General features: G+C 46.5%; 3 protein-coding genes across 7 annotated transcripts in view; 1 reads left to right on the top strand and 2 right to left on the bottom strand.

Annotated features, from left to right (window-relative positions):
- Nucleotides 1-10271, bottom strand: part of PLCB2 (phospholipase C beta 2) — a 62964-nt gene extending 52693 nt beyond the window's left edge. The window contains exons 1-2 of one of the 3 annotated variants that reach the window (XM_048064930.2): nucleotides 10127-10271; nucleotides 9-158 (exon numbers count right to left, since the gene is read on the bottom strand). The gene's annotated coding sequence lies outside the window, so the exon portion shown is untranslated. The remainder of the gene's footprint in view (nucleotides 1-8; nucleotides 159-10126) is intronic. The other 2 variants (XM_048064929.2, XM_048064928.2) reach the window with 2 other exon arrangements.
- Nucleotides 10272-11320: 1049 nt separating this feature from the next.
- Nucleotides 11321-12392, top strand: INAFM2 (InaF motif containing 2). Its single transcript, XM_048065108.2, has one exon. It carries the CDS (start codon nucleotides 11519-11521, stop codon nucleotides 11990-11992), a length of 474 nt encoding a protein of 157 aa, XP_047921065.1. The 5' UTR covers nucleotides 11321-11518; the 3' UTR covers nucleotides 11993-12392.
- Nucleotides 12393-17849: 5457 nt separating this feature from the next.
- Nucleotides 17850-20242, bottom strand: part of CCDC9B (coiled-coil domain containing 9B) — a 55722-nt gene continuing 53329 nt past the window's right edge. For all 3 annotated transcript variants that reach the window (XM_013198354.3, XM_013198358.3, XM_013198359.3), the window contains one exon: nucleotides 17850-20235. The gene's annotated coding sequence lies outside the window, so the exon portion shown is untranslated. The remainder of the gene's footprint in view (nucleotides 20236-20242) is intronic.

Genomic DNA, 20242 nt, shown 5'->3' with positions numbered 1-20242 from the left:
ACTCTCACCTGATCCCTTCTGCAAGGCCAGAGCAGTTCCAGGACTGCTTGTCTTTGACTCAGGGAGCAGCTGTGAAACAGACGAAATTGCTCAGGAGTGCTCCAGTCCTCCCATCCTCTGCAACACAAAGCACTGAAGGCAGGCCTTGGAGAACACAGCTGTGAAGAAGCAAAACGTGGGATGAGCTTTGCCACCAGGTGCTGTCAGAAGTCTGCAGGCAAAATAAGGCAGCCACAGCAACTGATTCCAGTGGCCACCCTGTATTTACCACAAATATAATAACTTCATAAGCAATGTTTGCTTCTTGCCAGAACCAGGGTGCCCCAGAACAGCAGTTTCTCTCCTGCATTCTCTCAGACCTGTACATTTAACAGCTTTCTCTGTCCCATCAACAAACCCGAAGCAAGAACCACGACATGGCTTTACTTGCTTGTCACTCACAGTGAGCTTTCCCTGAAGGATAACATAATAAATAAACACGAAGAAGCAACCAAGCCAGCAGCTGTCTTGAGAGGTTGCTTGGCACTGCAACACCAACTGCCAAGACCCCTGCTTGCATTAAGATGGTCACTACAGCTGAAGCTCACTTCCTTTTGCATAACCCAGGCACCTTATCTCTTATTTCACACTCCTTGCTCTATGTCAGAGCTTCTGCCTCTTGCATGAAGAGACAGCTGATGGAACAGCGATAGAATAAAACAGTCCTGCCCTCTGCTGAAAGCTCTGATATCAGAGCAGGCAGAAGCAACAGCACTTGGAGCAGTATTTATTCTAAGCACCCTCCTGCAAAACCATCACCTGGTCTGTAGTCATCCCACATCCACTGCACCTCCTTTGCTTTCATCCTTTACCTTCACCACTTTACATCCCACCACCTACTACAAGAATTTCAATATCAAACATTTCCCCCACACACACCTCCCCCCGAGACTCTCTTACCTCCTTTGTCCTACCTATTCAGCAGCCTCTACCCCCCACAAAGTACACGCAGAGGCAAGGTAGCCAGCATTACCCTTCAGAGATTTTAAGAGATAAGGTTTGTAGACAATGATTTTAAGACACACTATCTCCTGAACCACCTTGACTGGATGACTCCTCAGTTCTAGCAAATTCCTTTATAACCTCAACCCCAGCCCATTCCTAGCACACCCACTTCTTCTGAAATCTGTAAGAAATCTCTTCCAGCATTGCTCCATTATAATTATACTTTGCAGTGTGCAATACTGTCCTCTGCTGAATGAGCTATGATATTACACACACAGCCTTATAGCATTACCTTCAAACACCAGTAATGAATTCATGGCCAAGCAAAACTGAATTAATCTTACTAGTCCTTTTTCTATTCTGCAGTCTGAGCCACAGGACTCCTGAAAGGCTTTAGGACACCCTTAGGACCACAAAGGCCAACATATCCTCACCATCCCTGGAGATGGGAACTGCTGAGTGTGTGCCAGGATATACTGCCCGTCCTGCTTTCAGCCCAAACCACAAAGGCCAAGGATTCATGACAGCCCTCAGCTGACAGCACAACTCTTCGTCTTGATCTACAACAGCCGTGCTGTCACATCAGAGGGCTGTGGGCTGCTACATCACCGAAAGACAAGTGGTCACAGATGCCACACTGTAAAAGCAGTGAGGTCTTGTGTAAAACAAAAACAAAAACCCATGGTCATGACATGGCCGGATCCAAAACTGAGCAGGCACATGCAGCACTTACACCTACAACTCTGATTGCTTTCTGCAAAATCCCAGACTGCACAGCTGACTGAGTGCTTCCAGCAGAATCACACACAATTTAAGCATCCTATGCACTACTACAATACAAATGTAATCACTGCACAGGGGTGATGGGACCATGCAATTCTGAATTACAACCAAAAGAATAAAACTTCCCAAGACAGGTCATGAACAGAAGAGCAAGAAGGATGAAGAGCAGCAGCATAGTAGGCAAAATGTGTCAATCTTATCTTACCTTGCAGTAACAGAGCAACAAGAATATCTAATTGCCCCCTTTGTTCATCTCCAGTACAGCGTAATGAACAGGAAATCATGATACTGAGGGACAAAGACCCCCCTTTGCTCTTGATCTCAACTTTTTCACTGTACCAGCCCAACTAATTTCAACTTTAAACTGTCTCTTCCCATAGATGTCTGCCGCCTGCCACAGCAGACTCCCAGTCCTGATCGAGACCTTAGTATTGTTGTAACCCTGCTGCCATACTCACATCCTCATTGGTTTTGCTTTTCACAGTCAATTAGGTTCTACATCCTGGACGTAGCTCACTCTTCTTCTCATGGTTAGGCATATTTTTTTCCCACTTACATGGTCAGATCCCACAACAGCTATTTCTACCTACACAGGTCAAGTCCAGAAGAGTGCAGCCTCCTTGGGCAGATCACAGAGAACAAGACATTATTTCAGCTGCAACACGGAGAGCTTTGAAGATCAGGGTCAACACCTTAAGTGACACACCACTGAGATATGCTTGTGTCCTGGGAATGGGAGAATATTTTTAAGGTCATCAAGCTCATTCTCATCTGAGAAACTATTATTCCTGAAGCATCAGTCTTCGTTGTGGAATAAAGAATGAAAAACTACCTCTGATACACAACAGCTTTTGCTCAAAACGTTCAGGGTGCAAGAAAAACCAAGCTGCAGTGGCATGATGCGTGGTTCTTGCCCCATCCAGACAAGAGCCCAACCAAGAGCCTGGGTGTAGGCTCAGGTACTGACCATGTTTTGGCTCTTCCCCTTCAGTGAGTTCTGAGGCAGCCTCTTAATATTGGATTTCCAGGGTAATGCAACAGATTAGCCTTCGAGGGAGGATTGAATCCACACTTCCCTGAGAGTAAGTACATCTGTGTGTGTAGATTCAGAGAGCTATCAGCACGGTTCACATCAAGCTGAGGCAGGTAACATGGCCTTCAGACCACAGGTGGCTTTTTGTCATCCAGCACAGACTGGATGACAGTGCAGAGTTCACCTTTGCGGCTCTCTCCCAGGGAGGTACACCCAGACACATAAGTACTGTCATAGTGATCTCTCAACCCTGCATGAGTTATAAATTTATGTACTTTAAGACAGGACTACAAAGTAGTGCAAGTGCACTGCAAGTTTCATACATCACCTGGACACCTGTGTCCGCATAAGCCCCAATGCATGGACTTTGAAAGGCACTGTCCCAGTGAATCCCATTCAAAAGACTGAGGCTCCCAGTCCAGACTACACCCCAGTACAGCACTGCTCAGGGATGAAAGAATAAAAGACATGCTCTAAACCTTCTTTGCACTGCCCCTACCAGCTGACTCCAGGTCAAATCAGCCTCAGCCTGCTACCCAAGAACCTGCTTAGTAAGGGTTCTGTGTCACCCAGCCTTCACCTCCCACTATTCCACTCCTTGCCAACAGCCTTTGCAAACTACGTGCCAAATACTTTGCCTCTGAGGTGAAACACTCTTGTGAAACAACAACGTACTCAAGTTGTCTTGCAGCTAAGAATGTATTTTCCATCAGAGGCTGCAAAGCAACAAGCAGGCAGGTCAACAAGCAGGTCTACAGCCTCCACCGTTTCAAGCGAATAGCACAAAAATCAGACTGGCAGGCTTTTCAGGCCAAGGACCACTTTCAGCTCTCAGGTTTCTCACTGACCTCTGCCTGTGTCATTGAGGCTATTGAAAAATCTCAAAAGGCACCACGGCCTTTTGAGAAATAAAGCTGTCTGAAGCTAAAGGGGCAAGAACCCACTCATGCATTGGTCTTTGATAATCATCTGTGGAGGGGATGAGGGTTTTACAGCAGGTACTGAAGAGATGAAGCCTGCTTTTGTTTGCTTTTAAGGAGAGGTTTGCTCTACTGACGCATCATTGCTGGCCACAACCCTGCTGTACGCACAAGTGGATTATTGATGAGGCCCATGCCACTGACTGATGAGCACATGAATACACACATGGCATGGCCATCATATCCTTCCATTGCTCCTCTGAGGGACTCATCTCCCTGCCTTACCAGGAAAGGCCCTTCTTACCTTGCTTATTTGCTTATTTGTGCTTTTTACACAGCTTTTCTAGTCCTGACAAGTGCAATCAGCACTACATTTTAAATTACCTCCTTTCTCTCTAGAGGTTAAAAAAAATTATAACTTTTTTTTTTGTTATTTCATCACATTTATCTGACAGAGAACAAGCAACATGCAAATACAAAATGACTACAGACTCTTGGAAGAGAGCTCTCTAGGAAACTTTTAACATCAGCTCTGACCCAGGCCACCTGTTAGTACTCAGCACGTACACCACTGGGTTAGATGTCAGGGTTGATTTCATCCTGCAGTCCACAATTTGTGGTCTTTAAGATCTGGGTAAATGAGCCACAGTTGGTCCCCAGGATTACATGACCTCTGTAGTATTTTCCAGCTGATAATGATGCATAGTGGTCTGTAGGAAATCGTGTAATAACACTGTACCATAACCAAAATGACTTGGACACCTCTGTTGGCAGCGTACACATCCAGATGAGTGGATACTGTCAAACTATTGGATCTGGAATAAATATTTTCCTGAGCAGAATAGCCAGTGGTTTGTAACACAAGGTTTATCTGAAAAAAACAGCAGTAATACAAAACCCAGCTTAGGCTCATTACCAACAAGTCTTCCCCTTTTTCACAGGTGTACAACACAGCAGGACAGAGACTTCTGATGCTGATTTTTGTGCTTCCTGCCCCTGGAAGCATCAGAACAGTCACTCTCCTAAGACTTTACAGCTCCATTTCCAGTCACAGCCTGAACCAGGATGATACAAGCGTGAAATCAGTAAGATGTAATGAAAAAGAGTGCAGCTCCAGAAAAAGCTGCTATTTTAATTCACTCAGTGTAGTCTTCTCCCTTGCACAGGGTTATCAATAGAAGTCCAGCACATTTTCCTTATTCAGCTGCTGGAGCCCAGCACACAGAAACAAAGGAAGTCAAAAAGCTAACGGCTGCTTCTGAACGTTTCCACAAGCAAATGCTCCCTGATTTCACAGTAGTTTTATCACATTCAGAGCTACATTATTTTAAGTAGGGTGAAAATCCATGCTAACCCCATATATGAAAGCATTTATGTGGATCTTTAAAACAGTTAAAACTTCACATTGCCTTGGTGTAACTCGGCAAGGACCCGAACTTAAGCTAAGCCGAATTGACTGTGAAGAATGCACAAGCTGTTTGGTCTAACCAAGAGCTTGGCTGCATTAAGTGCTGGCCCTAAAGAGGGCCAGACATAGCCCTGGAGCAATCAAGCACCAACGAACTAGTGAAAAAGCACCCTTCTCTATTCTGGGAGAACATCTATACTGGATTGAAGCAGCTGTAACCCATGCTAAGCCAGCATCATTTTAGATTCATGTCCGCAACATGAGATTACAGATATGGATTTCCTAGAAAATCCTGTTCCAGTGCTTGTAGGGGCAATCAAAAGTCAGTGCAACTCCGAAATATTATAGGCTGCATTTTCAGAGAAGCTCTGCCAGGGGTCTGCCACACATACACGTGTGCAAATAATATAAACATATTTGTATGTCTGTGTGTATCAGGGAGAAAAAACATACATACTTATTCTCCACACAAAGGTGGATAAGTTCAGCTTCTTTGGACAAACCATGAAAATCAGAGGAAAAGATCCACAGTCAGGTTACATGGCCCTTAATCACTTTCCTACTGCTTGAAAAATGGTGATTATTTTCGAAATGCAGCCCAAAGAACTGCATTCGGATGCTAAGTCTGTGTGGGTGTATGCACACATACACATTTCCTCCTGGCAATAAGCAGCACTGATTTGTGACTCTAGATTCCTGCAGAGATTGTGTTTATAGTCACAACCTATACAGACAGCACAAGTTCACACCCAAAGAGATTTTATTTAAAAAAAAAAAAAAAGAACAAGAAAAGAAAAGAAAAAAAAATCCCTCTCTTAGTGCCCCCATACTTGGTGAAATGAGCGCAACTTTTCCCTCCACAACTCCATTTGTGAAACCTACAGCTCAGAGTGCTGGGAACCCCTGGGACTAGAGCTTAACATTCAAGCAAATGGTGGAGTTTCTTATTCTGGTGAATGCCCAGGGCACTGTCAAGCCACCCTTGTCAGCCTTTTTTTCAGTTTCAGAAATGTGTCGTGAAAACAACAAGCCAAAGAGAATTCATGTTATCTTGGAGAACTCCCATGCCGTCAGAAAGCTCTCTGAGTTCTGTATCCACTTGACAGTAAATTAAACAAAAGCAGAGCTTCTGCAGTTTTTTGAGCACCTGTTATAAAGCTAGCCAAGCAGCTCTCCCCACACCAGAGCCTGAACCATCATCTACTCACAGGAGTTTCTAAGCATTAAAAACAAAACAATGAATCTTTTTCAGACATACCTTTTCCCATAAATCTAGAGTGTTTTCCCACAGCATGTTCACTGTTCAAAGCTCTCCTACAAGCAGGACATCGTCTTTATGGTACATAGATGACAGAATAAGACAGCTCACCAGATTGATGACATGAGGTTGAACTGTTGGTGCACCACTGCCCTGAGCTACCAGGAGCTTTTTGCCCAGGGCCCCTACCCTGAGCAAAACCAGATCTCACTGTTATATCTCAAATCCAGCATCACTTTTACAATCTTTCCCACCCATCTCATAACCTCTGCAGATTGCTTTCCAAGTCAGTGCAAGACAGTGGGTTGTGCAAACTTACTACAGCTAAATCAGAAGGTGAAGGAATTAAAAGAACATCCCCAGCCTCCCCCCAGTCTGTTACTGGATTAACAAGAGAGAGAAGTAGCACCTTCCTACATAAGACAGAAGATTTTGAAGTGTGGTAGGAAAAATGCCAGAGAGGAACAGAATCAGATTTCCTGCAGGCTTCAAACGAGATGGGAACAACAGTGTAAAATCAGGCTTACTTCCTTTAGAAGAGTGGACAGCTGAGTCCGAAAGACTGCCCCCTAACAAGGGCAGAGACGTTCAGCATGACAGAAGGCTCAAGCCTAGCAAAGTATTTGCTCAAGAACTTCAGCCAAGAAAGAGGTGGATTTAAACATATCTATTCTGTCCTTTAAACAGTCGCAGGCTTCATCTGTCTCTCCCCTTCTCAACTCACAAATGTGACCAAGAACACTGTATAACAACACTACGTCCTTACAACCAATAAAAGGTCTGTAATCTACCTGCAGAAGTCACGCTGCTAGGGGCAGGCACCAAGAACAAAAACCAGGGCTAGAGTTCAGAAGAGGGATTGGACAGTGTCATGGTACTGAATTATTATTTTTTTGAGTTACGCAAGCTAGCATAAGTGCAGTGACCAAGACGCACACCTCCCAGAGCAAGCTGATCGTTTGTAGGGTGTCACATCCAACTGCCTCCCAAGGACTGAGCACGGGAAGGGAAGGCAGAAGAGCTTCTTCATTAAACCAAAAGCACAGGAACAATGGGACCGTAGGAAGCCCTGCAGCCCATCCCTTGTCCCAAGGCAGGATCAGCTGTGACTTATCAGCACTGACAGACATTAACTCAGAGAGCTTCAGGAGGCCTCCATTAACAGCGGAGGCTCAACAACCTCCCAGGCAATCCACTCCAGTGCTCCACTGCTCTCAGAAACAAGGTCTGTACAGAGGTAATTTCTTAAGCCAATGATCTTCCCATAATTAAGTCTTCTCTGTCCTGAAGCACTAGATGCTATCCGCTGACTTTGAGCATTGAAAATCAATAATACAAGTTTATTTAGCTACATCCTTCCGGGGCCCTTGTAGAGCAAACACTCATCCCACTGCAACAGGCAGCTGCAGAACTCAAGCACTGCTGTTCAGTTGGGGGGGTGGAGCACCTAATCTTCAATAATAGATTTTGACACTGGGATTTTCAACTAAACACAGGCATAGGGCAGTGAGTAGCAGACTCATAAGAAGATGAGTCTCCCAGAGGACCCTCAGACATGCAAAGTAAAAAATTAGAGGAGCTTTTACACAATCAGACCCTGAAGGGTACAGCATCTGAACCGGCTTGGGACAAAGGCTGGATGTCGAAGGGCTACACAGCTCTCCTCTGCTGGCAGGTCCAGTCACAGGGTGCACCACACGCCCTTCATTCCCCTCAGGCAAGTGATCCCTCTTGTGTTTTCAAGGCAAAATCTCAGAGAGGACTAATTTGCAAGTTTCATCTAGTCTGATGCATTCATTGACTTCACAAGACCTCTCTGTGCTCTACCCCCAGAGCTCTATTTCTGCACCACAGGAGGCTGTTTGATGCACAGTTTGGCATTTTTGCTGAAACCCAGAGGACAAAGAATATATCTTTATTGCAGCCCTGGCTTCCTGGCTCTCATTTGCCTTTAAAGCAGTTGTTAGCAAGGAGCTAAGTTTAGGAACAGAAGGCACATGCCTTCTGGCAGCTGCCTGTACTTGAACAAAAGGACCTGGAGAGAAACTCACACCCATTTCTTCACAGCAAAAAGAAAGGCTCGCCCCCTGATTACAGCAAAAGCCAACAAGAATTAGTACTTTACCAACACACCTCTTGTCTTATTCAGAGCAGAGGCAGCAGAGGGCTTGGCAGAGAGGAGAGTGCCTTAAGAACACTGATTTTCTTTGATACTGTGGTGAAATTATGAAGGCTAAGTCTTCACTGAAACCCAAAGGCACATCATGCCCTAAATAAGCAACGAATAAATGCAGCGGGGAGATGAAGACACCAGGTTCAAGGCACGATCTCAAGAGCAACACAGTTCAGTTTTAAAACTGCATATCCATAGTCCTGAAGAGTGAAGGAAGAGGAGCAAAAGAGGTGAGAAGGCAGGAAAGAATAACATGCTGAGCTGTCTATTGCCCCAGCTTCTAGCTGAAGCAGCTTCAGTTGCTCCTAGAATCTACATTCAAGAGGTACATGGTGTAGTTGGATCCCAATCACACTACACAGCACCTTTGCTGGGACTGCTTCTACAACTCCACAGCACATCCTTAGCAAATCTAGTCTGCCAAGATCTCCATTGATGGAAGAGGAGCACTATTAACTATTAGATTTAAAAACTGACTTTCAATGAGCAGAGGAGGAAAAAAAAAAACCACCAGTGAAAAAGCCACAAATATTTGCACAGATTAAAAATTTGTTTCCTTCCCAGGAGAGGGGAATCTGACTGTGGGGATAGAAGACTAAAGCATGCAGCTGTAACCACTCATTAGTACATTGGCCCCTACCAGCTCGTTGTTACATTCAGTCCCTTTGTTTCTTGTATCAACCTGCTGACTCGTTTAAACATCTTTTTTTTCTAAAAAAAAAAAACAAAAAAAACAAACAAACAAAGTCAACATACTATACATTTGAATAACTAGCAACACCAACTCTGAATTTTGTCTGCCAACTTCTAGACATTACAACAGGTTTAAAGTTAAATAATAAGGAATGATATAAGATCTTCAAGGACAGATTTAAAATGCAAGATAACAACATCGACTAGACAAGCAGCATGCAAAAAACTATCAGGGTCTCCAAAAGCAGCTAGCAGCATCACGCCCTTTAGCCCTTCCCTCCACACAGGAGCAGGGTGCGTATACAGAACATCCTATGACTGCATAGCAGCTCTCCCCCCCCCAAAAGCAGATCAGCTCAAGGAGATAAAAACGTATACTGCAGCCAGGCGGCTGCACTGTTACCAAAATCAGCACACCTTGATGGACTGTTTAGAGCCCCAGATTCCTTCACCCTTCTAAGAACGATCAGCCAGAGCCATCCAGTGTCCCTTACCGAGGTGTTTCATAGCCCCTTTCAGAAGGCTCCCCTTGCTGCTGGACACTGCCATGCCCACCTTATGGTTACGAGAAACCATAACCAGGTTAATGAGGAAAGCGCTGGGAGTCAGCAGGTACAGATTGTCACTACAATGCCACCCTTACGCATGCATGCAATAGAGCTTTTAGTTAATGCAATCCACATTTGGCAAGAACTCTAATTGCTTTGAAATTACTCCATCTTAATCCTTATCCCCAATAGTCTTCCTCAGAGCTGCAAGTTCCTTGCTTCTTTCCTACAAAAAGCTGGAGGTTTTCCCCTTCTCTCACAGCCCTCCAGCTTTTATCTTGTTATTAAAGGGAAAAGCAGAATGCTATAGTAAACTCAAAACTCACTCATTCCCTTCCTCTGAGGTCTTTCTGGGTGATGGTCTTCTCTTCAGCTGCCATAGGCCTCTTTTACAACTGCAACTCCTTGTAGACAAAAGGATTTCAGGTGCATCACACCTGGCTACCCCAAGATTGATGGGAGGGAAGAAAAGACAATGATTATAAAAAGCACAATGTAACCCTTCGAGAAGTAAACATCTTGCACCGTAAAGGGAAAAAGAAGAAGAAGAAGAAAAAAAAAAGAAAAAAAAAAGCTAATCCATACCCTGGAACAGCATTTCAGCTGCCTTCAGAATAAGCTGATAAAATGTTTTTGTGGGGAAATAACACGCAGAGAGCAAGGTCAACCCAAATCTCACCAGCTGTAACTCCACTTTGGATTATTTCAGCAAGTTTGGTGTCAGCCCAACCAGAATGGCACTAAAACAGCCTCTCCAAAAACTGCTGACTTGTCTCAGGAACAGCACAGCCAGCAGGAGCAGGGAGGTGATCGTCCCCCTGTACTCTGCTCTGGCGAGGCCGCACCTTGAGTGCTGTGTTCAGTTTTGGGCCCCTCAGCACAAGAAGGACATCGAGGCCCTGGAGCGTACCCAGAGAAGGGCTGTGAGGCTGGTGAAGGAGCACAAGTCCTGTGAGGAGCGGCTGAGGGAACTGGGGGCGTTTAGTCTGGAGAAGAAGAGGCTCAGGGGAGACCTTATTGGAAGGTGTGGGGAGCTGGGGGTCAGCCTCTTCTCACAGATATCTAGTAATAGGACTCAAGGGAACCGCCTCAAGTTGAGCCAGGGGAGGTTCAGGTTAAATTAAGAGACATTTCTTCTCAGAAAGAGCAGTCAGGCATTGGGACGGGTTGCCTGCAGAGGTGGTGGAGTCACTGCCCCTGGGGGTGTTTAAGGAAAGGTTGGACCTGGTGCTTAGGGACATGGGTTAGTGGGGAAAGTGGTGGTAGGGGTGTGGTTGGACCAGATGATCTTGGAGGGCTTTTCCAGCTTTAATGGCTCTACAATTAACAGCATCACAGCATTGCCTGGGGGGGGCAGCACCCACCCCAACAGCCACCCCATAGCGCTGTTTCCCCCAAACACCCCCACGCTCCCCCAGCACCAAAGCCCCCCTGAGGGGGGGGGGGGGTCAGCAGGCACGGAGGAGGTGGCCATCAGCCCTTTAAGCTCAGCCCCCCCAAACCCCCGCTCCCTCCTCCCCTTCCTGCGGGCGGTGCCGCCGCTTTTAGGGCCGCCCCGCGGCGGCTGCTGGAGCCGGCCGAGCAGCGCGGGCACGGGGCGGCGGCAGCGCCATGTCCTGAGGGGAGGAAGAAGAAGAGGAGGCGGCGGCGGCGGCCGGCGGCTTAGAGCCCCCACCACGGAGGGGTCGGTGGAGCAGCGGGCCAAGGGCCGGGCCCCCATGAAGGAGAAGGAGGCCGGGGCGGAGCGGGGCAAGCCCGCCACCTACACCGGGGACAAGAAGGCGCGCATGGCGGCCAAAACCAACAAGAAGTGGGTGCGCCTGGCCACCGTGCTGGCCTACGTGCTGTCCGTCTCGCTGGCCGCCATCGTCCTCGCCGTCTATTACAGCCTCATCTGGCAGCCGGTGCGCGGCGGCGCCGGCCCCGCCGCCAACTCCTCCTCGCAGCCCCACGCTTCCCCGCCGCCCAGCTCCGGCCCCGGCTCCGCCGCCCCGCGGCCTCTCGCGGCCACGCAGGAGGCAGCGGCGCGGGGCGGCCTCGCCCAGGCGGGGGGAGGCCTGGAGGAGCCACCGCCACCCCCGACCGATGCTGCTGCTGCTGCTGCTTCTGCCGCCCCCACGTCGCCTCCTGCCGGCCCTGCCAAGGACCCCGCGTTGCCGCCGGGGTCGCACGGAGGCGGCGCCCCCCCCTGAGGAGCCCCCGCCGAGGCTGCCCGGGGTGGGGGCGCTGGAGGCTGACCGCTGGAGGACGGTGGCTGCGGGACATCCTTCTCTCCCCCCTCCCCGAAATTCGTCCTCCGAAGATGGGGGGGGGAAGGGGGGTTCGTGGCTTCGTTCTGGGCTAGCTTCTCCCTCCGAACCCGCGTTGGACTCGCGCGCTGCTGGCGCCCGGCTGTTACCGTGAGAGGATGCCGGTGGTGCCCGAAGTCTGTCGCTGTTGGCAGGACCAGCCGGGAACAAAATGGTTTTAGAGGCTGTAACCCGTTGTTTAAGTACCAAGTTTTGTTTAGCCAATGAGCATAAACTTATTTAAAAAGATGTGAAGAGGTAAATTGACTTGTTTACTATATTAAAATATTTTCCCAATATGAAAGTCTCTGTAACACAGCATGTTCTCTTTGGCGATGGGCTGGGGGGGGAGGATGGGGATGAGTGGAAGGACTCTGGGTAGCAAAAACGACTTGCCCGCTGCGACGGGCAGCTCTGACATACCGTGTTGTTGCTTTTATTTGTCGCTGGTCTCCTTAGGAGAAACCTCTGCGTGTGCCCAGCTCCCGCCAGTCGCAGCGTTGGTGATGAGAGAAGGTCTGAGCTTTCCCAATGGGAGCAGGTGGGCGCTGGTGCGAGGTGTCCGGTGCCCTGAGTGGGCTGACTGGGCTTGCAGGCTGGGCATGGCACCTTGCTGGCACCCCAGGGCCAACAGGAGGTAGGTCTGTGCTAGCCTGGCATGCGCTGAGCAGGCTTTACTCAGAACATGATGTTTGCCTGCTGTGTAGCCTTCAAGGGTGATCTGCCTGGCTCTGCTCATTGATGATGGGTGCCAAAGAGTGATGTTTAATGGCTGTAGGATGTGGGCTCTCAGCTAGGAAGCTGCCAGACCTGTGTCATGCCGAGCAGCTGCTCTTCAGATTGATGGTTTTGGTTGAATGAGTTAACTGTTAGACTGCCAAGCTATTCAGTGTCCCTGTGAAATGATCCTTGGAGCTCAGATTGCCTCTGCTGAGGATGAAAACTGTGCTCTGATGTGTTGTATTTCAGTTGTACAAATCACATAGGTACTGTAAAATATACGTCACTCTTGTTTTATTTGAGCTGAGGGTGCAAATTGCTGCTAAATCAGTATGCTGTGGACCTGTGGTGGTGCTAGACCTGCTTCAGTGGCTTTGGTGTGATTTTTCCACCTTTATACAGCTTTTTGGACAGCATGCAGGCAAGCCTGTATGCTGTTACTCTGCTAAAAAAGGAGACTAGCTGGTAAGAAGGAAAAAGATCATGCTTAAGTCATTTTAAACAAAAGTGCATGTGTGATCATTGCCACCTTTCTGCGGGGCAAGTAGAAGTAAGCAAGAAGTGGTGCAGGAGCTGAAAAGTCCCAAGCTGCTGCTGTATCAGGTGGCTGCCCTTCCACACTGCAACCTCCAGAGCTGCTTGTAAGCTCTTCCTATTTATCCACTGTAGTGGCAGGACTCTGTTTTGTGGCTGTGTCCAGATGGTTGGTTGGGTTTAGCCCCATGCGTGTTCATTCTGTAGCAGTGAGTGACTTTGTTCCCTTGGCAGTTTGGTCTGTGACATACTGATACCCGCTCATAGGGCTGCAGCATGCATGCAGTGGCTCTGGCTCCTGGTGATGATGCTGTTTGCTGTCTTCCATATCTACATCTGGTGGTAGAGTCCAAGGCTTACTGCAGCTCCCTAAGAGGGGAATGGGCAAAGCAGAAACAAAGCAGGTGCCAGTTGAATTTAGTCTCTTTCTTGGCTCTAGTACTAAATGCAGAACCAGTTGGGAAGCGTCTCTGGAAGGGAGCTTGTGTTTAATTGTTAAAACTGTCTTTAAAGATACAGCTGGGTGGAATTATACAGAGACAAGGATTTCTCTGGTGCTGATGTGCAGCTCAGAACTGGCGAGTCTGTAGTGGCTCTGAACAGTGCATCTGATGTACAGTGGATGTACGTAGACTCTGGCATTTTTCCTCTTGCTCTCAGAAGACTAATGGGGCATGGCTGCCTAGAGCAGATGGAAGAGGAAGTGAATTGAATTAAATGGGCTGCATTGCCCTCTTCCAACCTGTCATGTGTAACTGTGGAGGGATGCCTGGTATTCAGGAGCTGTAACAACTTAAAGCTCTTCACCTGGTTTGTGGTTTTGGTGGCAGAGGATCTGCAGGACAGTGGGGTTGTGTTCAGATCTGCTTTTTAGAGGGAATAGACCCATTGGTGATTTTTGCCTCCCTTTCTGGTGCTGAAAATAGTTGGTTAGCTGGAATTAAGAGGGCTGCAATTGTTCTCTTTCCTCTATGAAAGTGCAGGCTTGAGTTTCCAGGCTGCTTCTGTATCTTCTCTGCTGACAAATTGTGATTTAAGTGAAACACTTATTCCTGTACCTGTTACAACTGGCTGTGGAGCATCCTGTTACTTCACAACTGCTGTACCAGGTGTGCAAGGGGAAATTTTGGCTTGGAAAAGTACAGAATGATTTCAAACTGCTGGCCTAATTAATGGCTAGGAAGATTTTGTAATTTGAACAGTGTTTTGCAAAGCCCTTCTGGACCTAAGCTTTTCAGCTCAAATCTCTTCTATGTCCTTTCCCCAGCTGGGAATTGAAGTCCTCAGGAGGACATTATGCTGTTGTCTGCCTTCAATGAGCCCGTAGTTGTGCTTGTTTATACTCTTCACGGCAGACTGTCCAAGAAATCGGTGGCTAAGTGCACTTTATAAGTACTTTTAGTAATCAAAATGGCTTGTATGGACTGGTTTCTATGTGTAAGTTAATCCCTAGTACCCTGAATTTTTAAAAGTTTTTTTTGGGGAAAGTAGGTTGGCTGCAAGAGGTAACAGCTGGATTGTCATTTGGGGCTGTGAGTTCTTGCATTAGGTCGCAGTTGTACTGAAACAGTCATCTGCAACTTGAACACACTTTTAGTGCCATGAAGTGGTGCAGTCACCAGTCTTGGCTAAACCTGAAATTTAAGAAGCCAGACCATGTTGTTATCTGTTGCATTATATTGGTCTCTCCCTTTATTGCTTCTGTTGGTAGGACTGGGGGAAGTCACTGAAGTAGGTAAGTGTTTCTCTAACCACTGTAATTGCATCAGGTGAGATAAGGCACAGGCTTTTACATTGTTTCCTAGATAGAAATCACTAACATTGCAATTTGTGATGTTATTTCCTTGGAATTGTTGGCAAGATTGATCCCTTTCCACAAATGCTGTCCTGTGTGTTCCTTGCCAGCAGAACTGTGTCTGTTTCCAGTGTGTGCACAGATCTGTGAAAGGGAGCTGTCTGAAAGGCAGTTTGGATGAAGGTAAGTCAAATGCCCAGCGTTGAATCTTAGGCCCTTTCCTTGAGGGAGTATAAGGATGTTAACAGGAGCGTCAAAGCCTCTCACTATGGGATGTTCCTGTAAAGGAACGATGGTTCTAAGGATATGGCAGGACTAGTGATATCTACTCATTTTTTTTTTTTGCCCTTGAGCTTTTTATTGATTAAAAGCACTAATGATTCTGTAATGCCAACTTCTCCGCAGCAGTTTAAGTTTTGGGTTCATTGTTCAGGGTATGAATCCCAGATTTTTGTTCTTTAAGCCTTGAAAAGTTTGTGGCACAGTAGTCACTGCATATTTGTGCTTCAGGTGCAGCATGGTTCTGAACTGCACTGACACAATACATCATTGTCAAGTGTCAGTAGAAAGTAAATGACACAGTAGCTTTAATCTTCCAATTCCTAGTCACAGTAATTGCTTAAGAGGATGGAGAAAAAAAGACCAGGTCATGTTCTATTTTTCCTTTCTGGCTGAGAAGGGTCTCACAAGCGAGGAATCAGACTTCATGTGAGAAAACTAAACTAATACCCTCTAGCACTTGTGCTACGCTGCATCTGCTTAGATCCTCACAGAAGGACTTAAACTGCAAGCCGAGTCAAAAGGAAGTGCTGCCTAAAAGGAGCAACAGGTGAAGAGTTAGTTAATGATGTCCAGTCAAAGGTGCCTCTAGATCAGAGGATATCTTTAAAGCTTCTGTTTTTTTCCTTGTGTGTAGATGCCTTTGGGCTTACACCTATCTGTTGACATACAATACTTGCCCATCTGTCTGTGCATGCTAGTCTTGTCCCATTGAGTTCAGTTTGTTCATGGAGCACGTTGATATAACTTGCGTGCAGAGGAACCAGAAGGAAGGGAAATAGCTGGAAAAAGGTTACTGGAGCATGTGATGTGCTCCAGCAGCTGGCTCACATTTTCACCTTTTAAAAGCCCCCAGCATATCTTCTTGCTTGGTCTCAGCAGACATAATGGGAATCAGATTAATCTCAGATTTTTAGGACTGGGCTGTAGTTCTCAGAAGGAAGGTGTTGCATTTTTACTCCAGATTTTGGCTTAATTCATTAGTGTGGCTGAAAAGCAATCCTGTGGTGTAGTGTTGATAATAAAATCAGTGGCTGTTTCTGAGCATCATGGATCTCCTTCAGAGAAGCCTAAATTAATTTCAGTGGGCCAATGGAGAGTGTTATACGTGTCTGTGTGTGTGTTACCAGTGACTGGCTGTGAGTCCTGGGAGGAGCTGGTGTGAGCAGAGAAGAGAATGATACGAGAAAGTTACTTCGGAGCTAGAACGTAAAGCAAAGGAGGTCAAGTTTGACTTCTGGCTATTCCGTATGTCTTCGGAGGCAGTGAGCTTTGGGAACACCTCATTTCTGGTTAGCTGCTGTGTTGCTGCACTAAATTGGTGTGCTCAGGGAATGGCTGCAGGCTTCCCAGTGCCTTCACTTCGCCTGCCAGCAACTGTGGGAGCGTGTGAGGCTGTGAACTGGTTGAGCTATTGTTGTACCTTGCCAAAGGAAGGCAGCAGGCGGTATTTTAACTTCACAGCAATGCTCTACTCTGCCCTGTATCTCTAATTGACTTACAGCTTTCATTGTAACTAAGAAAGCACTAACTACTGTATTACATACTTCAAATACAAAAACTTCTCAGTAAATGCCAGCTTAGCTTCAGGCTCCTATGCTGTTTGCATCTGGAGGGGAATTGGTGTGGAAAATTTGTGAATGTTTCTGTTCTTTCTGCTTTTAGCCTCTCTTTATAGGGCTTTACTTGTTCTTAGGAATTTGTGTGGTATCCTTCTGCCATAGCATTAGATTTGTTGAAATAGGGAATGGAGAGCCAGAACTGCTGTCAAGATTTTCTCTTGTTGCCTCCTGCAGTAATTGGCCTTGTAAAGCTCTGGAAAATGAAGTACTTCCAACCTTGTCCAGATGTGTTTTTGTCCTTAGGATGAGTTTAATCATCTCTTTAAATCAAGAATTGATTTCCTAGTCTGAAATCAATTTTGCTACAGAGTTGCTGCATTGAAACTGATGGTAAATTTTGCCAACCAGCAGTATCTCAGTGGCAAACCGCTCCTTTGGTTTAAAGAAAAAGGCGTTTTCTGTGTGATAGTTGCTGCTGTTTTCCTGTTCTTAAGAATAATTAAGAGTGAACTTAACAAAACCCCTGAGCTACCAAGCACTGCTGGGAGGGAACAGGTGTCTCCATAGGCAGATCATTTTGCACTCTATAAGCTGCTGTTGCATTTGCTTGCAAGAAAGGTGAAGTTGCAATGAGACAGCTTTGACACCTGTGGAAAAGCAAGCCTTGTGTTTTGAGGCAGGTTGTCATCATTACAGCGAGCCTGCTGGGTGGGTTGACTTAGCCAGGCCAGGAGGTGAGTCCTTTCCTAAGGGCTTAGTGATCCGAATTGGAGCTCTTACCCTGCAAATGCTACAAATTCTGTTCACATGTAGAAAAAGCCCTGAATATAGGGCTGAGAAACACTAAGAAACTGGAACTTTTTCTCATAATTTTTATTTAATATAAATAACACCTCTACATCAGATTTTTCAACTCTTCAATCTTTTCTCTCACTGTAAAGAAGAAATAGCTAGCCACACCTTTTTCGTTTTTTCTGAAAAATTCCAATCCAGGCACCATCCAAAGTGCGTTCAAGCAGGCTGTTGGTAAGCAAGAAGAAATTATGCTGAGGACAGGCACCATCTGCACAGCACAATCCACAGAGCTTGGTACAGACTTGATCCTTCCCAGGCATCATGAAGTGCAAAGTTGCTTGGATTTATGAGGGGTAGAGGGGAAAGAGGGGGGACGGAGGGCAAAGTGTCAGTTTTTCCTTTGAAAGAGGAAAGCTGTTCCTATATCTTATGTCAATAAGATAAAGTATAGCAACAATTGAAGTTGCATTTTTATCTCTACAACTAAGTCCTGGGCCAGAGGCAATGTAAAAGTTGCTTTCTATTGCTTGATTGCTGCTGGAGTGCAACAACAAGCTCTTCATCAGAGAATATTCTATGTGTGGACTGAGGCAAGATGGCAGTGATTCTGACTGGATCAAGATTGAGGTCAGTGAGCTGTTTTCATCTTAAATAAATAAATAAGCAAGTGTTCGAGCCAGTTGGTTGAGGAAAACCAGCCTTTAAGTGATGGAGAATTTCCAGGACCTGGAGCAGTCTTATAATCTGGTTTGCATCTATCTGTTCTCTTATCTGTTGGATAAGTCCAAATAAACCCAGTCTGGGCTTGGGTGGGGGAAGGTGTTCCTACTAATAAAACATGAAAGCTGCATACCCTGTTTCTTGCTAATGCCTGGTCTGAAGCCAGTAAACTCTCCTGAATTTGGCACATAGAGGAAGTTCCCAGGGTTGTCTTCCATGAGATAGGTATTGTGGATCCAAGTTACGTAGAATAGCAAAGTGTTTATATGTGCAAATATTAGTTTATTAAAACAGCATACAGTATTTCAGTCCACACATGCCAACTCCATCACCAAGGCAGTCTGTCATTTTGGTTAGCTAATGCATCTTGCAGTGACATTCAATAAATCTCCATGAATAAGTATCTGCACATACATTTACTCTTGAAACTGCTTCAAGTTTTAGGGCAGTGCTTCTTAATGAGGATGATAGCCTTGCTTGTTTTGTCATTTAGAAGTCAGGAATTATGTTATTCCTTGTGCCAGCTTTCTGCCTTCTTAATGGGCAGGCACATTTCAGCTAGATTCTACTTTGCTGTCAGTCTTTCATCTGCTTGTAATTCTAAACAGCTGGGATTTTTGCTCGTTTATGCTGTAGATGCTCATTCAGTTCCTTGATTTGAAAGGCACCTTTTAAGGCCAGGACAAAAGGTATCCTTGGCAGCTTCCAGGGGAACTGTTACCCTCTTACTTGTGCACAAGGCTACGAAAGGCACAACCAGGAAGGTGAAAGCAGTTGACAGGAAGCCTTGACTTTCAGCTCCAATTTGGCTGGGGTCCTGTTGCCAGCTCCTTCCTTGCAGCAGGGTATTAAGGAAAGTTACTGCGTTTATGCTGCCCTCCTCCTTGCTGCAGGCATCTCCAGTTAGTGTAGCCTTTGCGCTTCCCAGCCTTAAGCAGCAGGCTCAGTGCTTTGCCAAGCTGCGTACGTACCTGCTCAATGCAGCAGCCACTTTACTTAGAAAAAAGCATGTTCCTGATGTGCTCATTCAGCCTCTACTGCTTCTGCCCTACCATATCTAACAGGAGGAGAAAGGTGACCTTGGAAAGGACGAGATGCTGTGGCTGCTGTGTGCTTGTCGAAAGCACCCCAAGAAGGTTCTGTCCCCTCTGTGCCCACGACCTGTGCAACTACCGTACATCTCTGCCACCACTTCAACCACGTACAAACCCCTACTACAACAGCTGCCCTGAACTCTACTTCTTCACCCACCTACTGCACTACAACATAGCACCTCTCACCCTGTCTCCTAATGCTCTGCTTTGTCGCTTGTCCCAACGCAACCGCTGGGGAGAGCTCACCCAACCCCTGCTGTCCTCCGGGCACACACGGTTCCCTGTTAGCCTTGGGGAGGGAATGGGTGGGCTGCCCAGAAAGCTGAATCTTAACTTTAAACTGAATTAGTTATTAAATAAAATAAAGTGCATCCAGTAGACATTTCATTGGCTTGCCACGCAGCTGCAATATAGGCAAAACAAATACCAAAGAAAAGTGTAGGGAGTGTGTGTAGCCTTTCCTGTCCTTTGGCATCAGGATAGGAAGGGCTGATGCTGAAACTGAGTGGGGAAGGGTGAACGGGGGACCCTGTCTGTGGTGAATGAAGGGTGCGGGGCAGGTGCTGAAAGCTGATTTCATAGAAGGTCAGAGTGAGGACAAGGCTGTGCTCCTCTTCTCTTCTCATCCACCACCTTCAGCACGTTATCCTGGTGA

The sequence above is a fragment of the Anser cygnoides genome, chromosome 5, assembly GCF_040182565.1.
Source record: "Anser cygnoides isolate HZ-2024a breed goose chromosome 5, Taihu_goose_T2T_genome, whole genome shotgun sequence".
NCBI lineage: Eukaryota > Metazoa > Chordata > Aves > Anseriformes > Anatidae > Anser > Anser cygnoides.
The sequence above is the reverse complement of the archived record's forward strand: the minus strand, read 5'-3'. Positions and strand labels throughout refer to the sequence as shown.